The sequence below is a fragment of the Sylvia atricapilla genome, chromosome 14, assembly GCF_009819655.1.
Source record: "Sylvia atricapilla isolate bSylAtr1 chromosome 14, bSylAtr1.pri, whole genome shotgun sequence".
Classification (NCBI taxonomy): domain Eukaryota; kingdom Metazoa; phylum Chordata; class Aves; order Passeriformes; family Sylviidae; genus Sylvia; species Sylvia atricapilla.
In genome coordinates this window covers 13,145,440-13,170,629 of record NC_089153.1, presented here as the reverse complement: position 1 = coordinate 13,170,629, position 25,190 = coordinate 13,145,440, and the positions used below count along the sequence as shown (strand labels likewise).

General features: G+C 43.6%; 2 protein-coding genes across 5 annotated transcripts; one reads left to right on the top strand and one right to left on the bottom strand.

The window, feature by feature from the left end:
• Positions 1-3,387: 3,387 nt before the first annotated feature.
• MFAP3 (microfibril associated protein 3) lies at positions 3,388-13,857 on the bottom strand. 3 transcript variants are annotated; one of them, XM_066329211.1, is made up of 3 exons: positions 13,736-13,857; positions 8,757-9,219; positions 3,388-7,378 (listed from the first exon to the last, which is right to left on the bottom strand). In XM_066329211.1, the coding sequence occupies exons 2-3, from the start codon at positions 9,034-9,036 to the stop codon at positions 6,633-6,635; spliced, it is 1,026 nt and encodes a 341-aa protein (XP_066185308.1). In that variant the 5' UTR covers positions 9,037-9,219; positions 13,736-13,857; the 3' UTR covers positions 3,388-6,632. The 3 variants fall into 3 exon arrangements, with proteins under 3 accessions (XP_066185308.1, XP_066185310.1, XP_066185309.1); XM_066329213.1 differs by lacking the exon at positions 13,736-13,857 and adding an exon at positions 12,560-12,657; XM_066329212.1 differs by lacking the exon at positions 13,736-13,857 and adding an exon at positions 9,331-9,448.
• FAM114A2 (family with sequence similarity 114 member A2) lies at positions 13,800-24,115 on the top strand. Of its 2 annotated transcripts, XM_066329210.1 has the most exons (14): positions 13,800-13,904; positions 14,932-15,137; positions 15,352-15,448; positions 15,891-15,986; positions 16,303-16,415; positions 17,376-17,510; positions 17,676-17,834; positions 18,189-18,312; positions 19,251-19,330; positions 19,944-20,072; positions 20,289-20,428; positions 21,164-21,236; positions 21,781-21,834; positions 22,554-24,115. In XM_066329210.1, the coding sequence occupies exons 2-14, from the start codon at positions 14,934-14,936 to the stop codon at positions 22,650-22,652; spliced, it is 1,503 nt and encodes a 500-aa protein (XP_066185307.1). In that variant the 5' UTR covers positions 13,800-13,904; positions 14,932-14,933; the 3' UTR covers positions 22,653-24,115. The 2 variants fall into 2 exon arrangements, with proteins under 2 accessions (XP_066185307.1, XP_066185306.1); XM_066329209.1 differs by lacking the exon at positions 13,800-13,904 and having other exon boundaries at positions 14,922-15,137.
• The last annotated feature ends 1,075 nt before the right edge of the window (positions 24,116-25,190 follow it).

Here is a 25,190-nt window from a genome sequence, read left to right as displayed (position 1 = left end):
ACCCTGTGTTCCAAGGATCGTGTTTGCTTTATTTCTGTGGATTAAAAAAAAAAACAAAAAAAACCCCAAAAAAAAACCCAAACAAAAAAACCCCCAAAACTCAGTAAGAAAACAGCCTTGCTCAGAAGAGTTCTAGCAGTTAATTAGTTTCAACATTGCAAGGCCCACTGCCCAGCAGCTAAAAATCATCGTGTTTGAATGGTGAATTAAGTCAGCCAAGCAATAAATCTGAGCAACAAAACAGTCCCTTTAGCTCAGGGAAGTTCTCTTTCCCCAAAACACTGAGAAATGGCTTTTTCTGAGAGCCCACAAGGTCATCGAATTAATAAAGCATTTCAAGTAATCTGTGGAAGTGAAGTGACACCCTGCTGCAAGAGATTTGCTGTTAAAGCCAACTTTCTGTAACAGAGTGTGATGCATATAGGATTTCCAAAGCAAACCTGTCCTCTAATTTAGGACAGTTGTCCAAACTCCTTCATGTCTGTTCTGGTCCACTGTCTTCCTCCCTAGTCATTATTTAGGAGAGTTAAGCTTGAAAAAACTCACAAGGAAAAAAAAAAGCAACAAAAATATTTGCAAGAAAAAAAATGCAAACTTGAGATGCTCCCATTGACCAGACAAGATACTTCTGAATATTTTCATGCACTAAAGTGAAGACACCAAGGAAAAAAAAGAGAATGAAATGCTGAAAACCTCTTGAGATTATGGTGGAACAGGCTCATGTGCTTTGCAGTGGTTGCCTTCCAGCCCCTACAGTATACAAATACAAAGTCATCACGAGACTGCTGCACCCAAAATATTGGAGCTACTCCTTTGATTTGAACAGCACTGATGTCAGGAACAGTTCCATGACCCAGTATAGATAGCAAGAAGGTCCAAAGTCCAAGAAGCAACACTCAGACATCCAGGCATTAAATAATCAAAAGGAGTTTGACTTCCAGTTAAATTCTGCCAGCTTGGGCTGAACACAGGATGATCTCTCCAGGCAAGACAGGCACATAAAGCCAAGTATGGCCCCTGCTTTGTGCTGCCCTCCTGTTCTTTTCCTGCACGTTTGGAGTGGCCCTGATTTGGGCTGCAGATGTAGCAGCAGTAGGCAGGAAAAGGATGAGATGGGTGATGCATTAAGAAATGATTTGTGGCAGATATTAGGGAAATCTTTCCAGTCTGGAGAGTTTAGCAGGAGAACAGATTGCCTGGGAGATGCGACATCTCTGCCAGCAGCTGTTTTTAAGCCAGGATGGACATCTGTGGCTGAGAACATGTCCTCACACTCCCTTCAAACCCAGGGCTCTTCTCAGTGACCTGGCCTTCAGAGGAAGAGAAAATAGCATGGGACAGAATTTTCACTTTCAGCTTTTGCTGAAAGGCAGGAAGGCAGGAGGGACTCCAGCCAGTTATGTCCAACCCCTTCAGTGGAAGTTTGTGTGATGGCACCCTCTGCCTTGCACTTAGAGCTGAGAGTGTTTTCCTTTGCTTTCCACTGAAATGGCTTTTTGCACGTCTGTAGAACCATTCAACATGAAATATATATTTAATAATATAGTAGCACAAAGAGGCAGTGAATGGGACAGACATAAAGCAGAGATGGCAATAGCCTCTGCAATATTGCGTCCACTGGGAACTTTCTTCATGAAATCCCCGCCCAGGTTCCATTTTCCTTGGATTCCCTCAGTACAAACCTCTTCAGAGAGTGTCCAGTGGCAGAGCTCTGCCCTCCCAGCACTACCACAGTTCACAGTGACCGTGGTGCTGCAGGCAGCTGAAATCCGAGGGCTGCTCATCCCTCTGCAGCCCCTGACAGCGCTGACATCCAAACCCTGCAGCCTCTGCACGCTCATTGCCATGCAGCAGGACCCCCAGATCCCATATGGAGCCTGGCTGCAGATGGATGGACATATGTGGATGCATTCACATCCCCACTGATGGAAACGTCCCCATGCAGCCGTAACGCTCGAGTGTGTGCTCCGCGTTTGGGGCGACAGAGGGTTTTTCTCCCATTAAATAAATAAAAGACGTTCAGAGCAACTTGGGATAAAGCCATTCTAATCCTTTTATTCTTTCCAAAAGGAAAATGATTCCATATTCAGGGCACTGTGCAAACAATTAATTAACCTAACACAAATGAAAGGCCTAATTGCTTAGTATTATTGCACTCATTGGCAGCCAGGCATGACCAAAGAATAGGTAGTGTTTTACCAGGGATAAAGAACAACTTCCCAGCTTTCAGGGCCTTTTTGGTATTTCAGCATCTAGCAGAACGATTTTTTTTTTTTTGAATGATGGTGTAATTCTCACTTCCACATGCAAAAAAGCTGGCAGTATATTTGGAGACATCTGAATGAGCTGCTATCCAATTAAAAAAAAAGAGGAGAGGGAAGAAACTTGGCTGGTGTGAAATGACCTGGCGGAAGGGAAGTCGATAAAGCTGTAACTTGCCTGAGTTGAATGACACCGTGGTGTCTCCACTGTGTCTCCAGATGGAGACTTCACTCACAGAAGTGCTGTAATGTTAAGAAAAAAATGTATTTTTTAAGGTGTGCACCTAAAATTGAAGTACAATCATCCTCAATGCAGGTCCCTTTTCAATGATCTGTTGTTACCAGATGGAAAAGTGCTCTAAATGGATGCAGATGAATTTGTTCACTGAGGATAGGATCATGAGGAATCGGGTTACAGGAGCTTTAAAAAACTGAACTGCTATCATAAATGCATCTCTCCTAACAAGGAGATAGAAAGCAGATGCTGACTGAGTGTTGACCTAGCCTGAGGAGTATGGGTCCAATAATTCTTCCTTTAGGCAGCTGATTCTCATGGGAAAATCCCCAAATATTCAGCTACAATGCCATTACCTGCCTTGTGCAGAGACTGGCAACCAGAGACTCTTCTTTAAAAGCAATGTGGGTGAATTCTGCTCTCATTCACAGCTGCACACCCCCATGGAAGGCACTACAGAGGGCTTCTCAGCAAGATGGATTATTGGTATTTGGGGTGAGGGATTACAAAAATAAAGGTGCTCACAACATAGAATAGTACCAGCATGTGAAAAAGGTAAGAACAAATAAAACAGACTTGGGGCTGAAGGTCACATACACAACGTGAAACAAAGAAGTAAACAAGGACCTTCCTGAAACCATCTCAGGTCGGTACCTGTTTGTATATGCAGCTGGGAACAATTATTAGATGCTGTTGAAGACTTTGAGACAAAAAAAAAAAGAACAGATCCAAAGATGTCATAGCAGGAATGGTCCTTCAGATGACTGAATATCCCAATAACCTCTGCCAGGCTGATTAACAACATTCTGCTGAGCTCAATACAGCTGCTACATAATCTTGGTGAGATAGGCACTCCTCACTTGTAAAACAGAAAATTCCAGCAGAGCAAGGTTTTTCTTTTCAATTTATTTTGCAAATCTACCAATTCATTTTATGAAAGTATGAAATCCTATGTGGTTACATTAAACAGTTACATTACAATCCAGGTAATACAAATACTCACTACAAAGTTAGTTTTAGTACTCTTGGATAACAAGTAGATTTTATATTTTTTTTAAAATTAGTCACAAAGAAGAGATAGAATAGCCTTGTGATTGTCAGAGACTTTAGTTTAAAGCAAGGAAACCACTGTAGATTCTCCTCATCCTACAAAAAGTTAAGAGAGAGACACTTCCAATGTTAATGCTCAATTAGATTCATCAGAGACATTAAGTGCACACGCCTACTCTCAGGGTAACAAGAATAGTTCACAAGTTGTTTGGAAACTGGTGTCAAATTTCATTCGCTGGAAATCACTTTTCCCATTTAACATCACCATCGTCCTTGCTTTCAGATGCATAAAAATCCTGTAAAATGCACAGACCTCCAAACCCTCTCTAACCGAATTCAGTGGGAGTAGGATGAGTTCTTACATTCAGGAGGTACTCCCGATATACTGAAATCCTCACAAAACAACCTCCCTCCCAGGAATGAAATTCGTTTAAGGAACAAAATACTGTTGTAATTCAGGAAAACTCTCAGCTTTGCTCTCCAACAGTTGACACTGCAACTGCATTTCTGAGGACCTTTATGCATGGTCACTCTTTCCTCTCAACCAGCAATAGGATGTATGAAGACACCTGGTAAGTGTGCTCACTAAGAACTTGAAGCTACATAAATAAAGTGTAAAAATCAAAAAAGAGATCAAATCAGTCTCAAAACTGCTCTCCTGACACCCATCTGACACACCTTCAGTGTCATTCTGCTACCTGTAAGCTGCCACTTCTGACGTGACATCTGTCAATCATAACTGCTTCCTAGGAAGCAACGAAATAGTTTAGATTTTGTAGTGGCATCTCTCACTGTGTGTGTATTTAGGGGTAACACATCCATATGTTGCATATCATGCAACAGTTCCACGGAAGTAAGGAGAGCTGTTTATAAGGCAGGTGCAGGTACATTCTGACAGCCTGTGGCACAAAGGAGATTGAAACACACCATTCTCTCTTGTAGCCTTCACCTCTTTTGACCAGCACATCCTAAAGTCTCCCCTCATACATGTACAACAAACCTGCAGAGCCCATTGGAGCCCAGAAGTGAAACCAGCAGCTTCCTTCTTCTATGAGAAATAGGTATTTACCCACAGAGTATCTTTTAACACTGATAACCTAAAAAAACTTAAAAGAAACCAGACAGGTTACATAGAACTATAGAAACTTTTCACCTGGACATAAAGTGCCATCAAATTATGGAAGCAAAAAAAGAAGTCACTGTTGAGGCAGCTACTCAAAGTGTGTACAGAAGGCTTTTTTCCACTGAAGCAAAGTTTGCTACAGTCTTGGAAATGGCACCAAGCTGGTGGGAATGTTACTGTAATAAAGGCTAGCAATTTCCCTCCTGACTAACACCACTCTTACCTGACAGGCCAAAGGCAACTAGGGTGATTTAATTGGTGGCTGACTGCAGGTATTTCCCCAGAAGGTAGTTTAAAATGGTAATAGATTATGTCATTTCCCTCTCTCTGATACGGTAAGTTATAAAGCCCCTTAGTTCTGAGCATGTATTACCACAGACAGCCTCACCCTGCTATCACCACTGTGCCTGCTTGTTTTCCACCTCTACTCATGTAAATGTAACATCAAATCCTCTTAAGAATCCAGAGCAGCCCTCCAGAATCACTTGTTCAACTGACATTTCTGTAATAATAAGGAAAGAAAAAAGAGTTGTGTGAAATTAAATGGCGCTCCTGTTGCCAAGCTGTTAAAATTATATGGCAATATGCTTCCAGTAGTTGTAAGAAATTAATTTGTGGAGTGCTTACAAGCTTTACATCTACTAAATCTCAACAGGATAAAAAATGCTATTCAAGTGATACAACTTACAGATGTTAAGGAGTAAAAAAAAAACACAGCACCAAAGAGTGGAAGAAGAAAGTAGATTCTTGTCTGCACTCTGATTCCTGGAGGCTGGATCTCTACAGCTGAGGAAGCCAGGTGGGAGACCGTTGGAGAAGTACTTGTGTGTGTACATATGTCAGCAGCTGCAGCTGTCCCTTCTGCCACCTCTGCAGCACACGAGGCTGGGCTCTATCAGTGAGTCACTCCCCTCTTGCAAACAGCAGCTGGCAAACAGCTCAGCCAGCCCCCCACTCTCTCTGCCACTGCCTTCTGACAGGACCGGCCACAGCAGAGCTTCTCAGTGTCACTACCTTTCACCTGCTGTATTATAATGCTGTTCAGGAAGATGTGCCTGAGACAACTGTCTCTAGGCGATAAATTCACTTATTAGTTTTGCCACTATGTGATTACTGTCATCCCTTTCTCACCACAACATCAAATACAATATAAAACTTTGGATTTTCTATAGCAAGTGAAATCAGCAAAATGAAAAGCCAGGCAGTGCCAGCAGCGCTGTCACTGCTCCATTCTGTGGGACAGGACCAGGGTAAGGCGCTTTGGAAATCAGCACCAAGTTTAAGCAACAAGCTTTTAGAATATACACAAGTTTCCTGCAGATGCACAGAAAACTGAGACCTCCTGGTTGTTCTCTAAGCTGCTTTGAAACTACAACAATTCATTTAATCCAGCAGCAGATCCTGGCACTACTCTTTTCCTAAGTACAGTACATTTTGATAGCAACACAGAAGCACGTGACACAAAACAGATTTGTTCAAGCTCACTGTGGTTCTGATGGACTACACACACCAAGGGGCAACTCAAAAAGAGCACAGAACTCAGTTCATCCGGACAACAACACTGACTCAAAGGAATTTCAGCTCAACTTCCGCAAGAAAGAAGGAGCTCACAAAGGAGAAATTCTTATTGCAAGTTGTACTGCTCAGCTTGGTCACTTCTCACACAGATCTGAAGTATCAAAAGCTACCAAGGAGCCAAGGACAAAGAATTGCTGTTTCATTACTATTTTAAATATAGCAAGCCTGCTTTAGAAAGAAAAGTCCACCGCACAATATTCCAAATGGAGACTGGAATTGTTAAATCAACACCGACACTAAACACACACTTCAGAACTAGCTGTGGCACCTTGCAATTTGAAAAACTCTTGTGCACATGAGACTGAGGCAGCTTGTTTGCAGATCCTTTTCTCACAAGTACCCTTGGATCACCCGAGCTTCCTTTACCCCTCTGTGATCCCTGGGCTCAGCAGGTGCCCTCCTCAGCCGGCACGGAGTGGCAGCTGCCGTGGGACACAGTGTCAATGGCCTGCCCTTGTGCCTGGGGGTGGATGGACACCTGCACGGCGATCTCCTGGCCCTGCTCGCTCAGGGAGCCGTCATCTGAGTCGCCGGCCGGGGAGTGGCTGCGCTTCATCTCCGTGTTCCCGGGGAACAGCGGGGGCTGCGCCCCACAGCCGGGGGGCTGCTTCTCCTCCTTCCCCACCTCGTCGGGGTCCTCCACCCGCACGGCCTCGAAGATCTCCTCCATGAAGGCCCTGCAGTTAAGGATCAGGGGCGGCAGGGGAATGCTCCTGGCCAGCTCTTCGATGTAGCGAGCAAACTCCATGGTCTTGAACTGAGTGACTTTGGCCAGCTCGAGCGTTTTGGCCGAGGTGATGATGGGGATGCGCTTGGCGATCTCGAAAGCCTTCTGCAGCTTCTCGGCCCCTTCCGTGCGGAAGAACTCGTTGATGGCCTTCTCCGTTTTGCGGAGGTGGCTGCTCATCATGCACAGGCGGGTGATGTTCAAAATGAGGGTGATGGCAAAGGCAACGAGGCACACAATCATGTAGTAGATGCTCATGTCCCCTGAGGTGAAGATAACCCTCAGGGTGACTGTGTAGTACAAAGTCTCGTTATGATTAATGCCTGCACACGTGTACCGGCCCCGGTCAGCAAAGCTGACCTTTGTGATGTTGAGGGAGTTATCAGCAATCCTCCACCGGTCACCTGCAGAGGGATAAGGAATAAACACAGCTCAGGAAACAAAAATCCCAGGGCAAACATCAACAGGAGTCAAAGCTTGGCAGTGAGCAGTCCACTTCTAGCATAGTAACAGCACGCCAAGGACTGAAATGCCCTTTCCATGCTTGTGACACAGAAAGCCATAAGCCACTTACCCATCCTACTGCTTAATGGTAAATTATTCTGCATGCTTGCTACACTGCTTTTACTTCCTTCTCTCATCTGCACTTTTCCAGTGTGCTTCTGGCCTGCTGGTTCTTTCTGATGGGGATCCTAATTCTTAACTAGGGCTTCTCACCCTATGTTAAAAGATTGTCCTCTGTAAAGTCTAATTTTCCATATGTTCAGAGTCAAAAGTCAAGTGACCCATGAAAAAGATCAGTCTGTAAATGGCTCTGTTGGCAAAAGAACCCAGAATTTTCTTGAGACAGTTTTCTGCTGAGCATGCAGTGCTGACATGCAAAACTCAAGTAAAAAGAAATCAATAAAAGCAGCTTTATACAGCATTTGCTGTGCATTTATAACTTACAGGGAAAACTGTTTTCATAACTCATTTCTTCTAATTACTCTGCTTTGAACTGTTTTCATAACTTACTCTTCTAATTACTCTACTTTGAACTAATCTCCAGATGGCATTATAACTACAAAAAGGTTACTGAATACTTAAGGCAGAAAGATGGCCGCCAACAAGATCCTATCAATTAGTTTGATGACATTAATTAATACTAATAGAGAAAAACACATGCATCTCTAAAGCATTTTTTTAAATAAAGAACTGCAGGGATAAAACTCCAAGAGCCAATGACTAGGAAAAGATATTCCCCTTCAGTTCAAAAGGATTAAATAGCACAAATTCCATCATTGGACATTATATACTGTGTTACTTTCCACAGTCTCACTGGTGGATAGAGCAAAAAATAAATGTACTAAGTATGTCTTAAAATGTCCTGTAACAAAACTAAATCACCAGCTGCCAGCTCAAAAGGCCACAAGTTGCAGAGAACTGGATTTAATTCATGCATTTGGGAAAATATTATTTAAACAAGAGCAATAATAAATAAAACCATCAGTTAGTATTGGCTAAGATGAAGACTCATTTCTTCTGTAAGGAATACTGGGATGAGTCTTGAACAAGGTCATTCTGTGGGACAGTGAAGCTGGATGGATGGGCTGGGACAGAAGTACCCAGGTGTAATTCCCATGTAACATATCAGAGGGCAGAGGACTTGTTTTGCACTCTCTTTATCTCTCAATTGTAAAAACGGGAGGATAGGAAGAGAAAATTTGTAATAAAGTCCCAGGGGTTTTCCAATACTGTTTAAAAGGGGAATAATGATGGATAGAAAACAGCAGGAAAACTCACCTTCATCTTTCTGTTCAAGCAGGTGTCCTCTGGAGTTATACCAAAGGATATGTTCATACTGGCTGATGTTCAGTTTACATTCAATTAAAATACTGGTCCCCTCTTTGGCTATGATATCATGGTGTGCTGGAGAACTTATTAAAGCTTGAGACACTGCATGAAGTGATGCATTGAAAGGCCCAAAAGCAACTGTCCTGTTAAAAGCTACATTTTCCACTGTGAATCCAACTGAAAGATCAGCACTAACAGCCAAAATTAACAGGCAATAGCTGAGCTTCATGGAAAGCTAGGGAAAATTCCTCTTTCATTTAATTTTGGAGAAATGAGGTCATATGATATTAAGCTGTCTGCATTGCTCTGAGATAGGAGAGGAGGCTCTTGATTTGTTCTGTGATGGAAAATGTCTGGGATCCAAATGCACTTTCAGGACCATCAATATTTGAAGTGGAAACTGGAAGTAAAACTGAAAAAAAAAAAAAAAAAAAAAAGGCAGTAAGTTTATTAATGACAGCAAGGTTACCATGTATTCAAATTTAATTTCCAGTAAACAGATTTCGATTAGCATAATATAAACTGTCAGCTGAGAGGTTCCAAATCAGAGCTTTGCTCAGAACACAGTAATAAAATGAGGGTAAGAAGGCATTAGCACAACCTCCAGTTCACTAGATGTTCATCTTCCCAACCAAATAAATAATCTCTGGAACAATAATCGTTAAGGGGAAAAAGGTTTTACAAAAAGAACAAATTGTTCAGACTACTCAAAATGCACAATTATCTTTAAAAGTGGATTCTGCATTTGTTACCAGAGAAAAAGTGCTTTCTTAATAGAGGAAGAAAAGCAAGAAAGAGGATGTAATTTCTGCCTCCCTCTCCCCCAATATCAAAGTGCTTTTAAGCCCTGGCTTTCTAAAGCCAGTCTATCATTTACCATCCAGAGAAAAACCAAAGCACACACACATCTGATTTTAGCATTTACATCTACTTTACTTGATTTTAGGGGCACAACTCATATTAGATGTCTAAATACTATATAATATGATTTAATTACTTGAGAAAAGTCTCCTGGTTGTTATCTACAGCCAGAAGAGGAAGTCCCTTTCTGAACATCAGGGCACTGATGTCTACATGTATTTCCTTTTTTGTAATATCTCTTGTTGCTGCTGCATTTTCTAAGTCTGCTTCCTGCTATTCTTGCTTGTTTAACAATGAGCTCCTGTTGAAAATCTTTTAGTTTATGCTGCTTCATCTCAGCAGTCATATATTCTTCATTGTCTTCTCTACCTAAACTTCACAGCAATGTGAAAAATTGTTTTGTCTAGGGACAGATACTCTTCAAATTAATGTGCACAAAAGATATTTTAAGACATTAGGATACAAATTTAATTTTCTATCTTTTCCACATAAGCCAGAATAAAACCAACTTGTAACACAATGAGATGATACTGATAAGAGACAATCTGTAATCAATTTTCCTGGAAGCCTGATTCAAGGAGATTTCTAATCCAATATGAGTTCCCTGAAGTTATGATTCCATCTAGACTGCTCCAGAGCCTTAAAAAAACATTTATGAAGTACAGAAGCCACAAGCTCAAATGTTATCCTAAAAAAATCTCATTTCATTCCATTGACTGGGTGACTTCAAATTTATCACCTTTTCTTCTACAAATAACAGATGTAAGTGGAAGGGAATTTCATAAATATCACAATACAAAAGGACCCATTTACTTAATAAATAATGCAGACAGACACTTTTCATCCTTCTAGAATTACCAGTTAACACTATCTAAAGCACTTCTGAAAAATAATGTAACAAACATAAAGGGGGTTTCTAGTCATTGTCTTTCATCAGAGACATACTAAGCATATTCAAAAGGGGGAATTCTGCTGATGCAATCCAGATTGGGAATTTTTTTTTCAGAGAAAATTTAATTTGTCGAAGGTCAAACCAGATTCCAGACTTGACATCTGATGAGAAATGTGTTATCTGACCCATTTCCATCTCTGTTGTGGCTATTGCCAAAACCAGTTTAACAAAGAAGGCAAAGAAGACAGCTGTGTCCAACTCTCCTTCAAGCTTGACTAACCAACTCACCCACTGAATGCTGCAAGAGAAACTGGAAAACAGGCTCCCTACTTGTTTCTCTGTAAAGAAACAATCCCTTCATCTGCCTTCTCTTTTCTTTTTTTTTTTTTTAATCATTGGCCCCACTCTGTTTTCTATCATGCCTCTTGTCCTTTCATTTAAGATGAGACTAGTGCAGAGAACTCAATTATACCATTGTGCTGGAGAAACTGCTTTCCCACAGCTAAACAGTTAAAACCACCACCAAGGCCTCTTTCATTCCTGTTTTTCACCAGCTACACTTTAGAGAAAGTGCTACTGAGTCCTGCTGCCTCCAAAGAAGAGCATCCCATCCACAGCAACAGCACAGGTCTGAAAAAAAAAATACTAAGGCTGTTGTTCAACAACTATTCTTCTGTTTGAGGGAGTGGTTTTTACCTTCTGTTTTTAGACCCCTGGTATTTTCAGAGTGTTTTTCAGAGCCTGCAAAAGGTTGCTGACACTGACCTGCTTGTTTTGGCAACCTTATGCAGACCCCACACAGACAGACTGTGGATTGGTAGTGGTTTGTGGGCTACTGAAACTAGGGTTGCTTTAAAGGTCTGTCACAGCTTGTGGTGGCAAGGAAGGTGCTGCAGTCTCAGACCTTCAGCAGACATCACCCTATGACCCAGCTGCCTTCAGCTAAAAATGCACTTTTGCATGCATCAGACTTGACTTCACAGAGCCTGATGCAGTTAAAACTACGACAGTTCTGCAGCAAACACAAACCCTCATCTTCACCCTTGAATCACAGGCATATAAAAACTTCCAGTCTTCTAAAACAATAACCTCCCAACTTATACTTTAGATTTATTAGAGAATAATCCCAGTGCCTCTTGTACTCTGCCTGCGCTATTGTCATTTTAAATTATTAAATTTGAATTGTTAAGATTTCCAAGCGTCTCTGACGTTTCTCCTAAATGACATTAGGAATCTCACTCATTTATTTAACACAAGAAATACTCAGCAACATTTTCCCTCATAAGAATAATTATCTTCAGTAATTGCATATGCTCTCCACTATACTTGCACTGAGCCTGCATAATGCATAAACCATTGCTGATGGGTCATTTAATTTTACTATTAAATTCTTCGAGGTCTGATTTATTAGAAATTGTTTGTCTTTTGGAAAAGCCATTATTGCCTAAGCAGACAATGATCTCTCACTGCCGAGTGCTGGGAACAATAAAATGATTTGCAAAATCCATATTCTTCATCCACTGCACTTATGCAAAACAGCTGCTGGAGCTGATAAAGGGACCCAAAAAGGATACAGCGTGATCAGTGCCAACATCACAATTCTTCAACAAAGTGTTAAGCTCAATCAAGATGAAATGTGCCAGAATAGAAACTGGCTATTTTACAAGTGAACCTGAAGCTGAGCTCAACACATTTAACCTTTATTAAACCATAAGTTGCAGCAACAAATAGCAGTGGAAAGATAAAAATCTGTGATGCATGTGCTTGTATGAGTCATCCTTGGCTCCTATCCTGAAGAAGTGTATTTGTATCTAACTTAGAGCACTCTAAGAAGTCCCACTGAGGTCAGTGGAAGCACTGATAGTACTTAAAATTACACACATTTATATGGCACTGCAAAATTGGGGCCCAAGAGGTTGCAAGTTATATGGTTTTACATTCAGTGCTTATAACATCACTTCATACCTGGAGTAACATGAAGCAATAAACTGACACACACCTGACAGAGCACAGGCTGCTGATATCTTGCAGAATTACCATTTGCAAACCCCCCTGACCCTCTGTCAAACCAGGGAGACGCATTTGGCAGAGCCCTGCAGACAGGAACTCCTGGGAAGTTTATGAACACAGGCAAGAGCCATTCTGGGTGCTCCCAGCATAGGAGAGGCTGCAGGGAGGACTCACCTTTGGCACCAGCCAAAGCTCTGCGAGGCAGTGGCAGCACCTACAGCCCCAAAACCAACCTAAGGGGCAAACCCACAACACCCAGGGCCAGCCTCGCTGGTGAGGCTGCCCGATGGGATTTGTTGTTTTGCTGTACACATCCCTTGGCTGCCTGACAGGACACGGTGTTTTGCTGTGCTTATCCCTTGGCTGACTGGAACCTGTCACGGGCTAACTCACCATGACATGCCATCGGCTGTGCACCAAAACAGGTTTTTTTTCCCTGTCAGCTAAAAAACGATCAGGCACAAAGTTTCACTTAACATCACCCTGTCCTCAGAGCCGCTGCATGCTCCAAGCCCGCTTGTGGGAAAGCGCTGGTGCCGCTGGGCTGGTGGTGGCAGTGGGACACACAAGTGACACAAACACACCGCAGCCGAGGGCACCGGGCGGGCTGGTGTCACTGAGGCATGAAACACAAACACACAGAATATTCTGAGTTGGAAGAAAACCACAAGGATCATCCAGTCCAACTCCTGGCCCTGCACAGATCCCCCAGCAATCCCCCCGTGCTGGATGGAGATCGCTGTCCACACGCCCCCGGAGCTCTGGCAGCCCATTCCCTGGGCAGTGCCAGCACCCTCCGGGGGAAGAACCTTTCCCTGAGCTCCAACCAGACCTGCCCTGGGCCAGCTCCAGCCGGTCCCTGGGCGCTGTCCCGGGCACACAGGGCAGAGCTCGGCGCTGTCCCTCCGCTGCCCCTCGGGAGGAGCTGCAGACCCCGATGGGCTCAGCCCGCAGTGTCCCGTCCTCCAGCCTGACCAGACCAAGTGACCTCGGCCGCTCCTCATGCGGCTTCCCCTCGAGGCCCTTTACCACCTTCGCTGCCCTCCCTACTGCCCCTATTTACACGCCGAAACAGCGAGGAGGGACATGTGCCCGCGGCCTCCCCTTCCGCCGTCCCCCGACCCCGACCCCCGCCCGGTGAACCTGGCGGTACCGCCGCTCTCACCGGGACGAGGCGCCCGGCCCGGCCCGCAGCTCCGCCGCCGCCGGCCCCGCAGCCCCGGACGCGCTTCCCCGGGCTGAGGCCGCTTCCGGGGCAGCGCCGGGGCCGCTCTGCGCCGGCCTCGCTGCTCTCGGTCCGCCCGGAGCCGCGGGGGCCGCGCCGACCGCCGGCGGTGAGGGGCGGCCCGGGGCCCTGCGGGCACAGCCGGCCCCGCGGGGAGACGCGCTCTGGGGGCCGCTGCGGGGCGGGCGGCACCGCGGAGGGGTGGTGTGGGCACCTGCGGGGCTCCTTGGGCGGCAGGAGCCCCGCGGGGAGGTTGAGGGGACTTTGGGGGGCCGTCTGGGGCAGCCCGGTGTGGGGGTTATGGGCTCGGGGGTCTCCCGGGGAGGCGGAGGCCTGCGGGGTGCGGGCGGTGCCGGGGCCGGGCCGCGGTCGCTGCGGTCGCTGTGGAGGGTCCTGGGCAGATGGGTTGGGGGTCCGCAGCCCGCACCCGGAGCTGTCGCTTCCCTTCGCTCGGGGCCATCGCTGCCATCAGTGAGCGCCTGGCCGGGGACACGGCGTCACGGCGGTGTGATCCCGGCCGCCCTGGCTGGGCTGCTCGGCTTGTCCCTGCCCGGCCCGCCGAGTCACCGCAGCTGCTGCCGGAGGAGCCCCGGCGGGGGGCTCGTGTCCCCAGGGAGCAGCGTGACAGCCCCGCTCACGGCTCCCCATCCCCGGTGCTGCTCATCGCAGCTTCTGGGGGCTGTTCATGCCCTTGCAGTGCTCATCCCCAGCTAGAGGAGTGAGCCACCCTCCCTCTCTGCTCAGCTCTCCGACAGCTGTCCCCATTTGTGTCCTACGCTCCGCAAACCAGCCAGCCCAAGCGGTTTGTTTTCACTTTTATTTTGGTGGAACGTGTAGTGGATTTCGTTATCTGAGGCCCTTTTGTACTTTCATTTGTTTTTCTGAGTTAGGAGACTGTTTTTTTTTTTTTTCCCTGCGGAGAGGGTGTGTCAGTTAGGTAAAGCCACGTGTCCCTGTGGGACTTCAAACTTTGAAGTATGACATTTCTTCTAGTCAGACATAATTTGATGTACACACATGTGTGGCAACATTGATGTATTTAATTATCTAGAGCACCAACGTGATGCTCTTGACCTAATGTCAAAGTGCAAGGGAGTGATTATTTTATTTGCTTTGCTTTCTATGGATGTTTGTAGTCATGTCTGAGGAAGACAGTGGTGAAAATCGGAAAGATGAAACCTCTTATGAAGCTGAAAATGAACAGAAGACAGAGGAACTTGGCTGCTCTGAGAGCAGTGAAGGGAGAGAACAAGAGACTGTGCCTGTGACTCGGAAAAGACCTGAGCCCAAGCCCCCAAGCCAGCCTGCTGCCACAGAAAAGCCTGCAGGTGAAACCATCAAGGTATGTTCCTGTGCTTCCTCAGAAAGATGTGGATGCACATTTCATGGCTTTGAGCACAGAAGAACTCTGAGCATAAGCCTCACTCCTTTCTGAAAAATTCATATTGCTGTTCTCTGAAATGAAAAAGCTGCACAAAAGGCACATGTCACAGACTGCTTCTGTTCCTTTCCTTACCATAATGCCTGCATCAGTCTTCTGTTTTTCTTCATTAAAGGTCTCAGATCCTCCTGCAGTTCAGACAGGGTGGGGCTACTGGGGAAGCTGGGGGAAATCTCTTCTGTCAACTGCGTCTGCTACCGTAGCTACTGTAGGTAAGGTTCTTTCTGGTATTTGATAAATATTTTAATCATGTTTTGTGTCTCAAGCTGGTGCTTTAGAACTTGTTTCTAGAGAAGGGAATTTTAGTTATAGCAGCCATTATAGGAAAAATGTCAAGAGAATTGTTCATGTAATGGGAAAAGCTTGTACCAAAAGGCACAGTAGATAAAGGAGGTATGCACAGACAGAATTACTTTCAAGTTTTTAAGGCGTTTGTGTAATTTTCACCTGGTATTTTAAACTGGTATTCTGTCAGTCTTTACAACTTTATTTAAAAGCTAAGATGAAACCTTTTTTCATTACATTGTTAGGTGAGCTGGATAGAAGGAGTTTTTAAGTGCTGGCTAAACTGTTTTTAAACAGAAGGAATCCGGAATAATAAAAAAGAATATTCAGCTCTAATTCTGTTTCTGTTCTGATTTCTGTCTTCTCTAGGTCAAGGTATTTCAAATGTCATAGAAAAAGCAGAAACAACCCTTGGGATCCCCAGTCCTAGTGAAATCTCATCAGAGTCCAAAGATGCTTCAAGAGGTGAGTTTTGTACTGCATAAGAACAACCCTGGAATGTTTTTCAAAGCATAATCAGCCCTCAAGTAGCATCACCTCACTCTGCACGTTGCACCTTGAGATAATAAAAATCATTAAAATAATATATTGATAATAAAATCATTAAAATAATATTCTCTTGCTTAGTTCTGTTAGCTCTGAAAAGTAGAGAGAAAAATAATCTGAATTGTAGGTTTGCTCCTAGCTGATATTTGGTGTCTGTTGATTTTCTCCACTCTGTGGCTGAAAGGATTTTTTTTTTTTGGAAGTCAGGAAGTTAATTTTCTGCCTTCTGATGCAGGAAGTGAGAATCCTGCTGCCAGCAACACTGATGCAGCTGATGATGGCAGCTCCTTCCCTATTGCTGGAGCTCTTGAAGTTTTATCAACCATCTCTACTGCTGTCCAAAGCACAGTGAGTGAGTTGGGAATGCAGGAGAAAATGGGTTTGAGGGAGCTTTAGGGTTTTCGCCTTTCATCTGAAATACTGTAAGAGTAAACTTAATTTTGGCATTTGTGGGATGCGTGGTGATAAACTCTTCTAACCTTCAGAAAATCCTTATCCTTTGCCTTGATTCTAACTGGCACCTTATGTGAAAGATACCTTGAATTTTTATAGTTCTGTGTTGAATGTTGGTACATAACAAAAAAATCCTAATGGTGGGTTGTGCAGAGCATGCATTTCTGTGCATGTCACCTCTGTACTCTGTCATCTCTGCCTTTCCTTTGGAGTAGTCAGCTAAACACAGGGTCAGCCTCATTCCTGGAGTATTTCCACTGATTTCCACAGAACTAGAGATGAAATTCATTCTCCTCTTCAAAGACCTATGTGAAACTAGCCCAATTCGCTTGGAAATCAGTTTGCTCCTGTGACCATCAGAAATGCACTTCAAAGGAAGCCATTACCCTTAGAAACTGCTTTTGTGATCTTCTGTCTCGACAGTTTGCCTGGGAATCTGAAAGAGCTGCAGATGGAAAGCTGGCTTCTGTTTTTGCTTTTAAGGCTCAAACAAAAGTTAGCAGTCAAAATCCACAGGTCTGCTGTTTTCTCATTGGAAGGATGAGAACTGAATTCTGTAATGTGCTGAGAACCAGCTTGTTCACAAACAAAAAAAAAAATGTATTTCCCATCAGATTGCTATAGCTGTCTAGGTGCTGTAATAGGCTTTTGGGTGATAATGTGTTGTGGCTCTTTCCATGTCCTGCTGCTCTCTTTGTGGTGATTAAGGTCGAATTTTAGGGTGACAAGGACAATTTGGCTTTTATGTGAGTGCCCAGCATAAGATTGCTGATAAAACCCTCCCAATTCAATTTCTTCCATTGTGTAATCTTCTGTGAGTTTTATGTGCTGTCTTTATCCAAATCTGATTCCCAGGGTAAAAGTGTTATTAGTGGAGGTCTGGATGCCTTGGAATTCATCGGGAAAAAGACAATGGATGTAATAGCTGAGGGAGACCCTGGATTCAAAAAAACAAAGGGCCTCATAAACAGAACCTCTACGTTATCTCAGGTACTGCAGTTCCCAATCAGCTCCTCATTGGTTTCTCTCATCTCTTCTCCCTTCTTTTGTGGTCCTGTCATTAAGCAACCATTTTTGCTATTGAGCCAAAAGCCTTCTCCTCCTGTATTCCCTATCTCCTGGCGCTGTCACGAGGCCTCTGCTTTTCTTTCTCAGGTCTTACGAGAGGCAAAGGAGAAAGAAGAGCAGCAGACAGCTACCGAGGTTACCATGGCTACTGAGAAGAAAGCCCATTATGGGTTACTGTTTGATGAGTTTCAGGGTCTTTCGCATCTGGAGGCCTTAGAGATGCTTTCCAGAGAGAGTGAATCAAAGGTAATGGCCTTGAGCATTTTGCTTTCTATTTTGGGTTCAGCTGAGCAGGGGAAAAAAGACTAGAAATATATGTATATACATGTAAAATCAAGTGCTCAGAACTTGCTGTAAAATGGTTACAGAACTTCACTTTGATCCTTGCATTAGGATCTGGTGTTTACCTTGGGAGCAGTTTGTCCTGTCCTCAGCTCGTAAAGCCGTTCCCTTTACCCCAGCCAGCCTCAGTTCCTGCAGGTCTCCAACTTTTCACAAGTTGCTTTCTTCACACCCACTGGTTTGCTGCCTTGGCCTAGCTTTTCCATCCTGTTGGATGGATTTATTGATTCTCTCTTTGGCTGTGCTGCCCCTAACCAGGTGAAAGCAGTTCTGAATGCCCTCTCTGGAGAGGAGTTGGACACACTGAAGGAGGAAATGGAACAACTCAAAGAAGCATTTTCTTTACCTGAATTCTTTGAAGAAGAAGAGGAAGAAAAGAAGGGTAAGAGAGCCCCAGGTTCTGAGAAGCTGGTCCTCAGTGCAGAACCAGCCAGCCCTGATCAGTAGCAATGGGCACGATGCAAAATTTAGATTATTCTTTAGCTGGATGTTTGATCTTAAAGCCATCTCTGCCCAGGGGCAATACCCTTCATCTCTGAGGAGCTGTACAGTAATTCTGTAGCAGGAATGATTTCTTGCCAGGGCAGAGTTAGAGTTGTTTGACTCATGGGCAGTTCATACAGCTGACCCTGAGCCAAGATGTTAATTCAGAGAGAGTGTGTTTCCTTGACCAGGAAGGGAAAACTAAGAACAGAGTTGTCCAACGTGTGGGAGAGCACAGAGCCTTTTTATTTGTTTTTTAAATGAGAGTTAGCCACACAGAGCAAAAGATTCAGAGGTACCTTTGCACACAAGAGCCCTGATTCTTGAGAATTACATGGATTTAAATGTAAATTTCTTGCATTGCTTTTACCTAAATGCTCATCAGGGAGGGCTTACACACCTGCACTTGCTATCATTCAACATTTAATGTATCTTTTATATTTGCACATAATGGATCTCACATCTGCTGTGCCATATATAATAGGAGAACCATAGGCTCTAAGTGATATTTCAGACTCTCCAAGGTGATGTGCAAGTTAGTGTGTTATAAAAGGCTGCCTGTAAAAAAATAAAAAAAAGGAGTTACCTTAGCTACAAAAACAGAATTGAGAAAGCAAGAACTAACCTTCAGGCACTGATGTCTCCACCTTTGCAGAACTTACCTTAGAAATTGTATTTGAAAAGGCTGGGTTTGATGTGTTCTTGCCTGAGGTGATGATTCAAAGAGAAGTAAAGGAAACAGTTGACAGACTTGTGCAGAACTAGTTGTGCATTGAAGTGCTGCTTATTCCTGAATCTGTCCTTTGTGTGGATTCTTTAACCTTTCCTGTCCTTTAGGAGACGAGGAGTTCACAAAAGAAGTGACAGAGTTGTTTTCAGAATTGCACATCTCCTCCAAGCCAGACAAAGTGATCACGGTGAGTTTGCCATATTCTAAAAGCTGGAGAGTTTTCTCACGGGAAGGGCTTCTCTTCACCTGCTTTGCTTGTGAAAATGTGAAATGCACAAAACCAAGCCATATTTTAGATCTTTTGGCAATGTTAGGCAAAGGACATTGGGCCTTTAACTAACTTTATGGGGCAGAATCATGTGAGCCTTCAGCCACCACAGTGAAAAAAACCCACAGTCATGAACTGAAGGTCTTCTCTTGGTACAGAGCACCTGGTGTTTCTGTGTTCAGGAGCTAATGTGAGGAAGAATCACTTTTCTAGCCATCATTCACTACCCTTCAGATCCACCAAGTGGCAGCAGCATTCTGCTGACATGTTTTTAAAGCACCTCTGATAGTCTGGTCTTGTTGGTAAACTCCAGCCCCTGGTGCTAGAGAGCAATTGCCCTCAACTACATCAGTGCAGCCAAACTCCTGCAAAATCCTGAAGGCAATGGGATAATTTCTCCTGGTTCTTCTCAGGAGCTCAGAAGGAGTTGTAGCTGCTTCTTTCCTCTGGAGAGATCAAATACTCCATTGTCTTGTGGTGTGCAGGGGGGCTTCATTCCAGACATTTAATATTATGGCACATCTTGCTACAGGTGAGGACATCTGCTCATGAGTGGATAGCACGATTCAACAGCAGTCTTCCTAAAGAAGAAAAAGAAAGTGAAGAAAACCAAGAAGTAGAATCCAGAGATGGGGACCAAGATGCTAAGAAATCAGTAGAGGTAACCGAGTAATCAAGGAAAAGAATATCTGCCTGCAGAGTGTTTATCTGGCTGCTAAGTTGCAGTTGTGACTCACAGGGTTTATGGGTTTCCGTTTCTGTGTGGGTTCTGAGGTCACTGAAAGGGCAGTGATAGTACGTTTTGTGATTGACTTGTTTTAAATAATAGGAGCTGCTAGTTTTTGTGTTGTATGCAGAGTTTTTGTCACTCTTGCAGGATATTCATGCATTTGCCATAAGAAGCCTGGCAGAACTGACAGCCTGCTCCATTGAAATGTTTCACAAAACTGCAGCTTTGTTTCTCTACGGCCAGAAACAGGAGGTGACAGCCACAGACAGAGCCAAGTCTCTTTCACAGTGAGTGCATCTCTCAGTAAATGGATAACATATAATTACTGATTAAACAGTCTAATAATTCTTTGGAAATGGATGCAATGCAGGGCTCTTGATTTCTGCATAGGTGTTTAAATTTGGGAATTGGGCAAATTTATGAATTTTTGATGGGTGGCATCATTATCTTCCAAAAGAACTCAGCTATCTCTTTCCAGCTTAAAGGCATTTCTTGGTAAGAAAGAGGAAAACCTTCTTGAAAGCTTTGTGTAGCCTAGAAGAATATTTGCCTTAAGGTTGTGTTAGTCAGTAGGCAGAGATTTAAAACATGACAAAACAGTGTGTACAAAAGTGATTCCTGATTACCTCTTTGTTAATCATTTAGTATGCTTGGTATGTGAGATGGCAAAATTACTGCACAGAAGACACTTGGCATGTGTCTGAAATGTGCAGTACTTCCTAATTCAGAAAATGGCACTTGCCAGTAAAAAAATAGCAAGTTAGTACTGTTCCTTCTGGAATGGATGTGTGTCCTCTGAGTGCTCTTTAAGATCTTCTGCTTTAATCATTTATTTCTCCATCTCTCCCCTCTCTGTTTTATTTGGGAAACTTCTGAATCTTCATACACCATTTATATCAATTTTGGTTTAATTTAACTTAATGAGCATAGAACCAGGACATTTATCTTTTAGAGGAATACTGAAAGAAACTTCATCTTGAGGACTGTGTTTACATCAGTGTTTTCCCTGTCTTCTTCCACAGACTGACGATCATGCTGTGTAAAGAACTGTCAGCTTTCTCTAAAGAGTTCACAACATGCTTAACCACTGCAGGGGTAAGAGTCATGCCTCAGTCCTTAGGAGTGATGTGGTTATTTGAAAACAGCCTTAGGATCTTTGCCATGAAGTGCTTTTTGGTTTTGCATGTTTACCTGTGCACTTCTTAATTTGTGAACTGATGTTTTAGTCCAGGGTTCCTCAAACTGGGGCGTCCTGAGCTTTTGAGAGCCTGGCACAAAGTGGGGGTGGGAACTGATGCTCACAGTGCTAAGGAGACAGAGGCAAATAATGTTTATGAGCCTGTTGTGGAATTCCTAAAGCACTTGAGTGTTCCTGAAGATGGTATCATCATCTCTGGATCCTCCACTTGTCCCCAGTTCATTTGAAGATGTGATGCGTATTCATACCCGACCTGTGCTGGGCACATGCAGGTTACTTTGTTCTTATTTGCATGCTACAAGGCTGCTAAGTTTGTGGCTTAGCTTTCCTCTAGTTAAGGGAGCAGTGGTGGTTTTAAACTTACTGAGGATTTAGCTTTATCTTGCATGAAGAAATGTGATCAAATTTTCAATCAGGATAATATATGTCTGATCTCTGCAGGTCAAAGAGAAAGCAGATGTGCTTAATCCCTTAATCACTGGAGTGTTTTTGGAGGTCAGTTGTGCTAACGTTAAAACTTTAAGCTAATACTTTAAAAATAGATGTGCTGCTTCTTTCCACTTTAGGATTTTTACGCATGCCAAGTTCTCTAGGCCATGGTCTAAAATTGTGCTTACCTGTCTAATAACTTGAAAGTTTTGATAAATGTCCGTAGATTTGCACAAGAGATGAGTTACTTAGTGAAGAGTGAGTGCCAGCTCACAGTTACGATCAAGAGACATACTAAATTCAACAGTCTGGATTTTTAGAATTTAAATGTCCAAAGTTAAACCTTAGACAAGTTCAGAAATTAGCATTCAAGAGTCCCAGCACTTCCTTACTGTGAAATTGGTTCTCAAGCTTGCAGAGCTCTGAGGTGTGGTAGGAAAGGGGTGTTTGATGTTCATGTGTTCTTCCTTCCTGCCACAGCATGCTATGCTTCACTTAGAAATAAACACTTTCCTTTCACTGAAAACAGCATCCTGCATTTGGATTGGAACTGATCTTGTTTGGCAGTCTTTAAACCATTTGCTTTTTTTGCCTAGTGGCATAAAGCCCCTCAAAAACTTGACATAAAATTGATTTCTAGAAGGAAGCCTTTAAAATCCAGCAAAAGCACTGGGATTCTGTTTTTTCTGTACAATAATCAATGCTGTTTGAAATGAGTGTGTGGTGAGTAAAGCTGATTGGTAGCATGGCTATTCATTTGTGTATTTTGATTTTTGTTTTCACAGGCTTCAAACAGTGCTTCCTATATCCAAGATGCCTTCCAGCTCTTATTGCCTGTACTGCAGATCTCTCTTATTGAGGCTAGAACGGAACTATCACAGTAATAAAAATCCTAATTAAGAACTTTTTGACCTTTCCACTTCGTAGTTTCCATGCTGGAGAATGATGTAATGGCTCTTATTAAAGGGAAAAAGATGAACTCTGTTCACTGCTGCTGCAAGAATGGTGATTAAGTGCAGTCTGGCAATGACAGCTCTTACAGCACACTGAGAGATGTGATTAGCATAGTCCAGGCTGGTGGACAACGTGACAGACTTAAAGTGCAGATTGCTTCTCTGTCTCATGGACTGTCTGTATCTTTTCACTGAAATCTCTCTGCTCTATGTGTTAATAAGGTCTTTGTGTTCACAGTCCAGAGAGCTTCTCCAGTGCTGAAGAGAAGAGTAGCAGCTGGCTAGTTAGTTAGCTAAAATCATGGTGTGATTTTTAAGTCAGACATAATTGGGTTCCTGATAGCTCTGCGTTCATGTTGAAGTGAATATTGGATAGGAGGTGCAAGAAAAGGCAAATTTCTGTGATTATGAACCTTGCACTTCCTAGAATAGAGCAGTGAGGATTCCTGATCAAGCGGTTGTTGCTGAAGATGTCTGTACTGACTCAGGGATGTGGGACAGGGACTCTCACCAGGGGGCTGTTCCTCATTGTCTCACGCTGTGCTTGCTTCAGCATGAGCTGGGAAAATGCTGATCTAGCCCTGAGAATGCAGCTACTTGGCTTTATAGCAATGAGAACTGGCTAAAAGGGATTGATTTGTGTTTGGGCACTTTAATGAGAGAATTCAGCAGGAGGATTCCCCTTTTTCAGTGCAGCTTGACTTACTCACATACTGCTTGTCTTCTCTTTCTGTGGAAAAACACTGTAACGCAATGCTCCTTCTTGGAAGGTATATATTAAAGTAGGAAGAGAGGCAGCAATTTGGTTCTGTTAGTAGGAATCCTGATTTGCCTCAGAAACTGCTCCACGTATGGTATCTGTTTCTTTGTGCTGTGCAAGTTCCCTGCTTTGTTCCTTTATCTTGTGAGCCTGCCCGTGAGGAGGCAGCAGCCTCTGTTGGAATCACAAGAGCAGAAATGCACAGCAAAAATGGAGTTTCAAGAAGTCCATAATAGCTCATCAGAGGTGACTGTCACACCTGCCTCTGCACTTGCTCATTGGTAACAATGATGCTCAAATCCCCTTTTGAATATCCTCTGGGTTTTAGCAGGTCTTGCACATCTCTGCTATACTGAAGGCTTAGAACATTCCTCTGCTCTAGTTGTGCAGTGGAGAAGTGTTTTTTTGTATTAGAATACCTTTTGGCTAATGCTCTGATTTTATATATATGGAAAAAAACCTGCCTTAGTCATGGTTAGATTGATCAGATCTCTAAAGGGAAAGCTTTTTCTGGCATCTTAAAACTGGACTTGAAAGGAGTGTGGGGTAAAAGAAGTCTGCACTACAATAAAATCTGTATTATTTTTCCTCTTTCGGTTAATAGCATTATTAAATAAAGGATTTGTTTTGACAACTGTGTCAGTTAAAAGCTATCAAGGTAGCAGTGGGCACAACTGAAATAAAAGAACTGTGGGTTTTTTCCTCAGCCTTGACTGTGTTTTTTTGGGGCAGAGCTGGGTGCAGCTCTGAGGCCAAGACAGCTGGGATAATTCTCATGACAGGAAATTCTCAGTGCTCTGAACCCAGGCTGGGGAGTGAGAGCTCCCACAGATGAGCTCCCTGTTCCCGTGTCAGTGCAAAAAGGCAGCTTTGCTCCTGCCAGAAAGCCAAAATGTACAGGAATGTCAGAAGAGAAGAAATAAAGGTAATGGGGTTTTATGAAGCAGCAGCTGCTTTTTTGCAGATAAATTCTACTGACCTGCAGTGCTTTAGTGTAGAGTCGTTTAATAATTAAAGGAAATGAGGTGATTTTTTTTTTAACATGCAGACAATAATTCCTTCAGTCATGTGCCCTCCTGGATTTTGTTACAGCAGCCAGTAATCAAATGTGCACCAGCTTCATTTGTGTGCCAGTGCAAAGACTGCAATAGATAGGCAACAAAAACAGTTGCATGGCTGCTGAAACCTTTCTACCCAAAGGATTCATCAGAATTCAGCATCCAACTGTCTGGAGGTCTTCCTGCTTGGCCTTGCCTTCTGTGTGAACCTAATGAGAGCTGACAGTAATTTGAACACTTCTGGTGGTGTTCGGGGAGGTGAGAGGTGGCTGAGAATAGATAAGTCAGCTAAGATGCTGGCAGTGACTTGGAGGGAAGAAAAAAAAAAAAAAAAAGCCTTCTGCAATTGTTTTCTTTCCTTGGGAGTGATTCTGTTAGTTGCAGCTGTAAAAGCTGCTTCCTGGCAGCTGCTGTGGAAGGGTTTAAAACGTAAAAAAGACGTGGGTTTCCCAGTGGGCTTTGGGATGTGCTCCCAGGCCTTGCCTAACACCTTCCCAGGGACTCATTTTCCATTATTCAAACACGCATGGTCAGTAGCAGCGTGTAGAACCTCTGGCAGGATGAGCAGTTGTCCTCGTTTGGAAGAAGCAGCAGCTATGCTGCCACTGGTGGCCCTGACTAAAGGGCACCTGTCCCAGGTCACCCACAGCA

Coding starts and splice junctions, on each gene's coding strand:
- MFAP3 (XM_066329211.1), bottom strand. CDS start 9,036: ATGAAGCTCAGCTATTGCCTGTTAATTTTGGCTGTTAGTGCTGATCTT. Junction 7,379..8,756: donor GCTTGAACAGAAAGATGAAG/GTGAGTTTTCCT, acceptor ATCCCTCTGCAG/GTGACCGGTGGAGGATTGCT.
- FAM114A2 (XM_066329209.1), top strand. CDS start 14,922: ATGTTTGTAGTCATGTCTGAGGAAGACAGTGGTGAAAATCGGAAAGAT. Junction 15,449..15,890: donor TGCTACCGTAGCTACTGTAG/GTAAGGTTCTTT, acceptor TGTCTTCTCTAG/GTCAAGGTATTTCAAATGTC. Junction 16,416..17,375: donor CTACTGCTGTCCAAAGCACA/GTGAGTGAGTTG, acceptor TCTGATTCCCAG/GGTAAAAGTGTTATTAGTGG.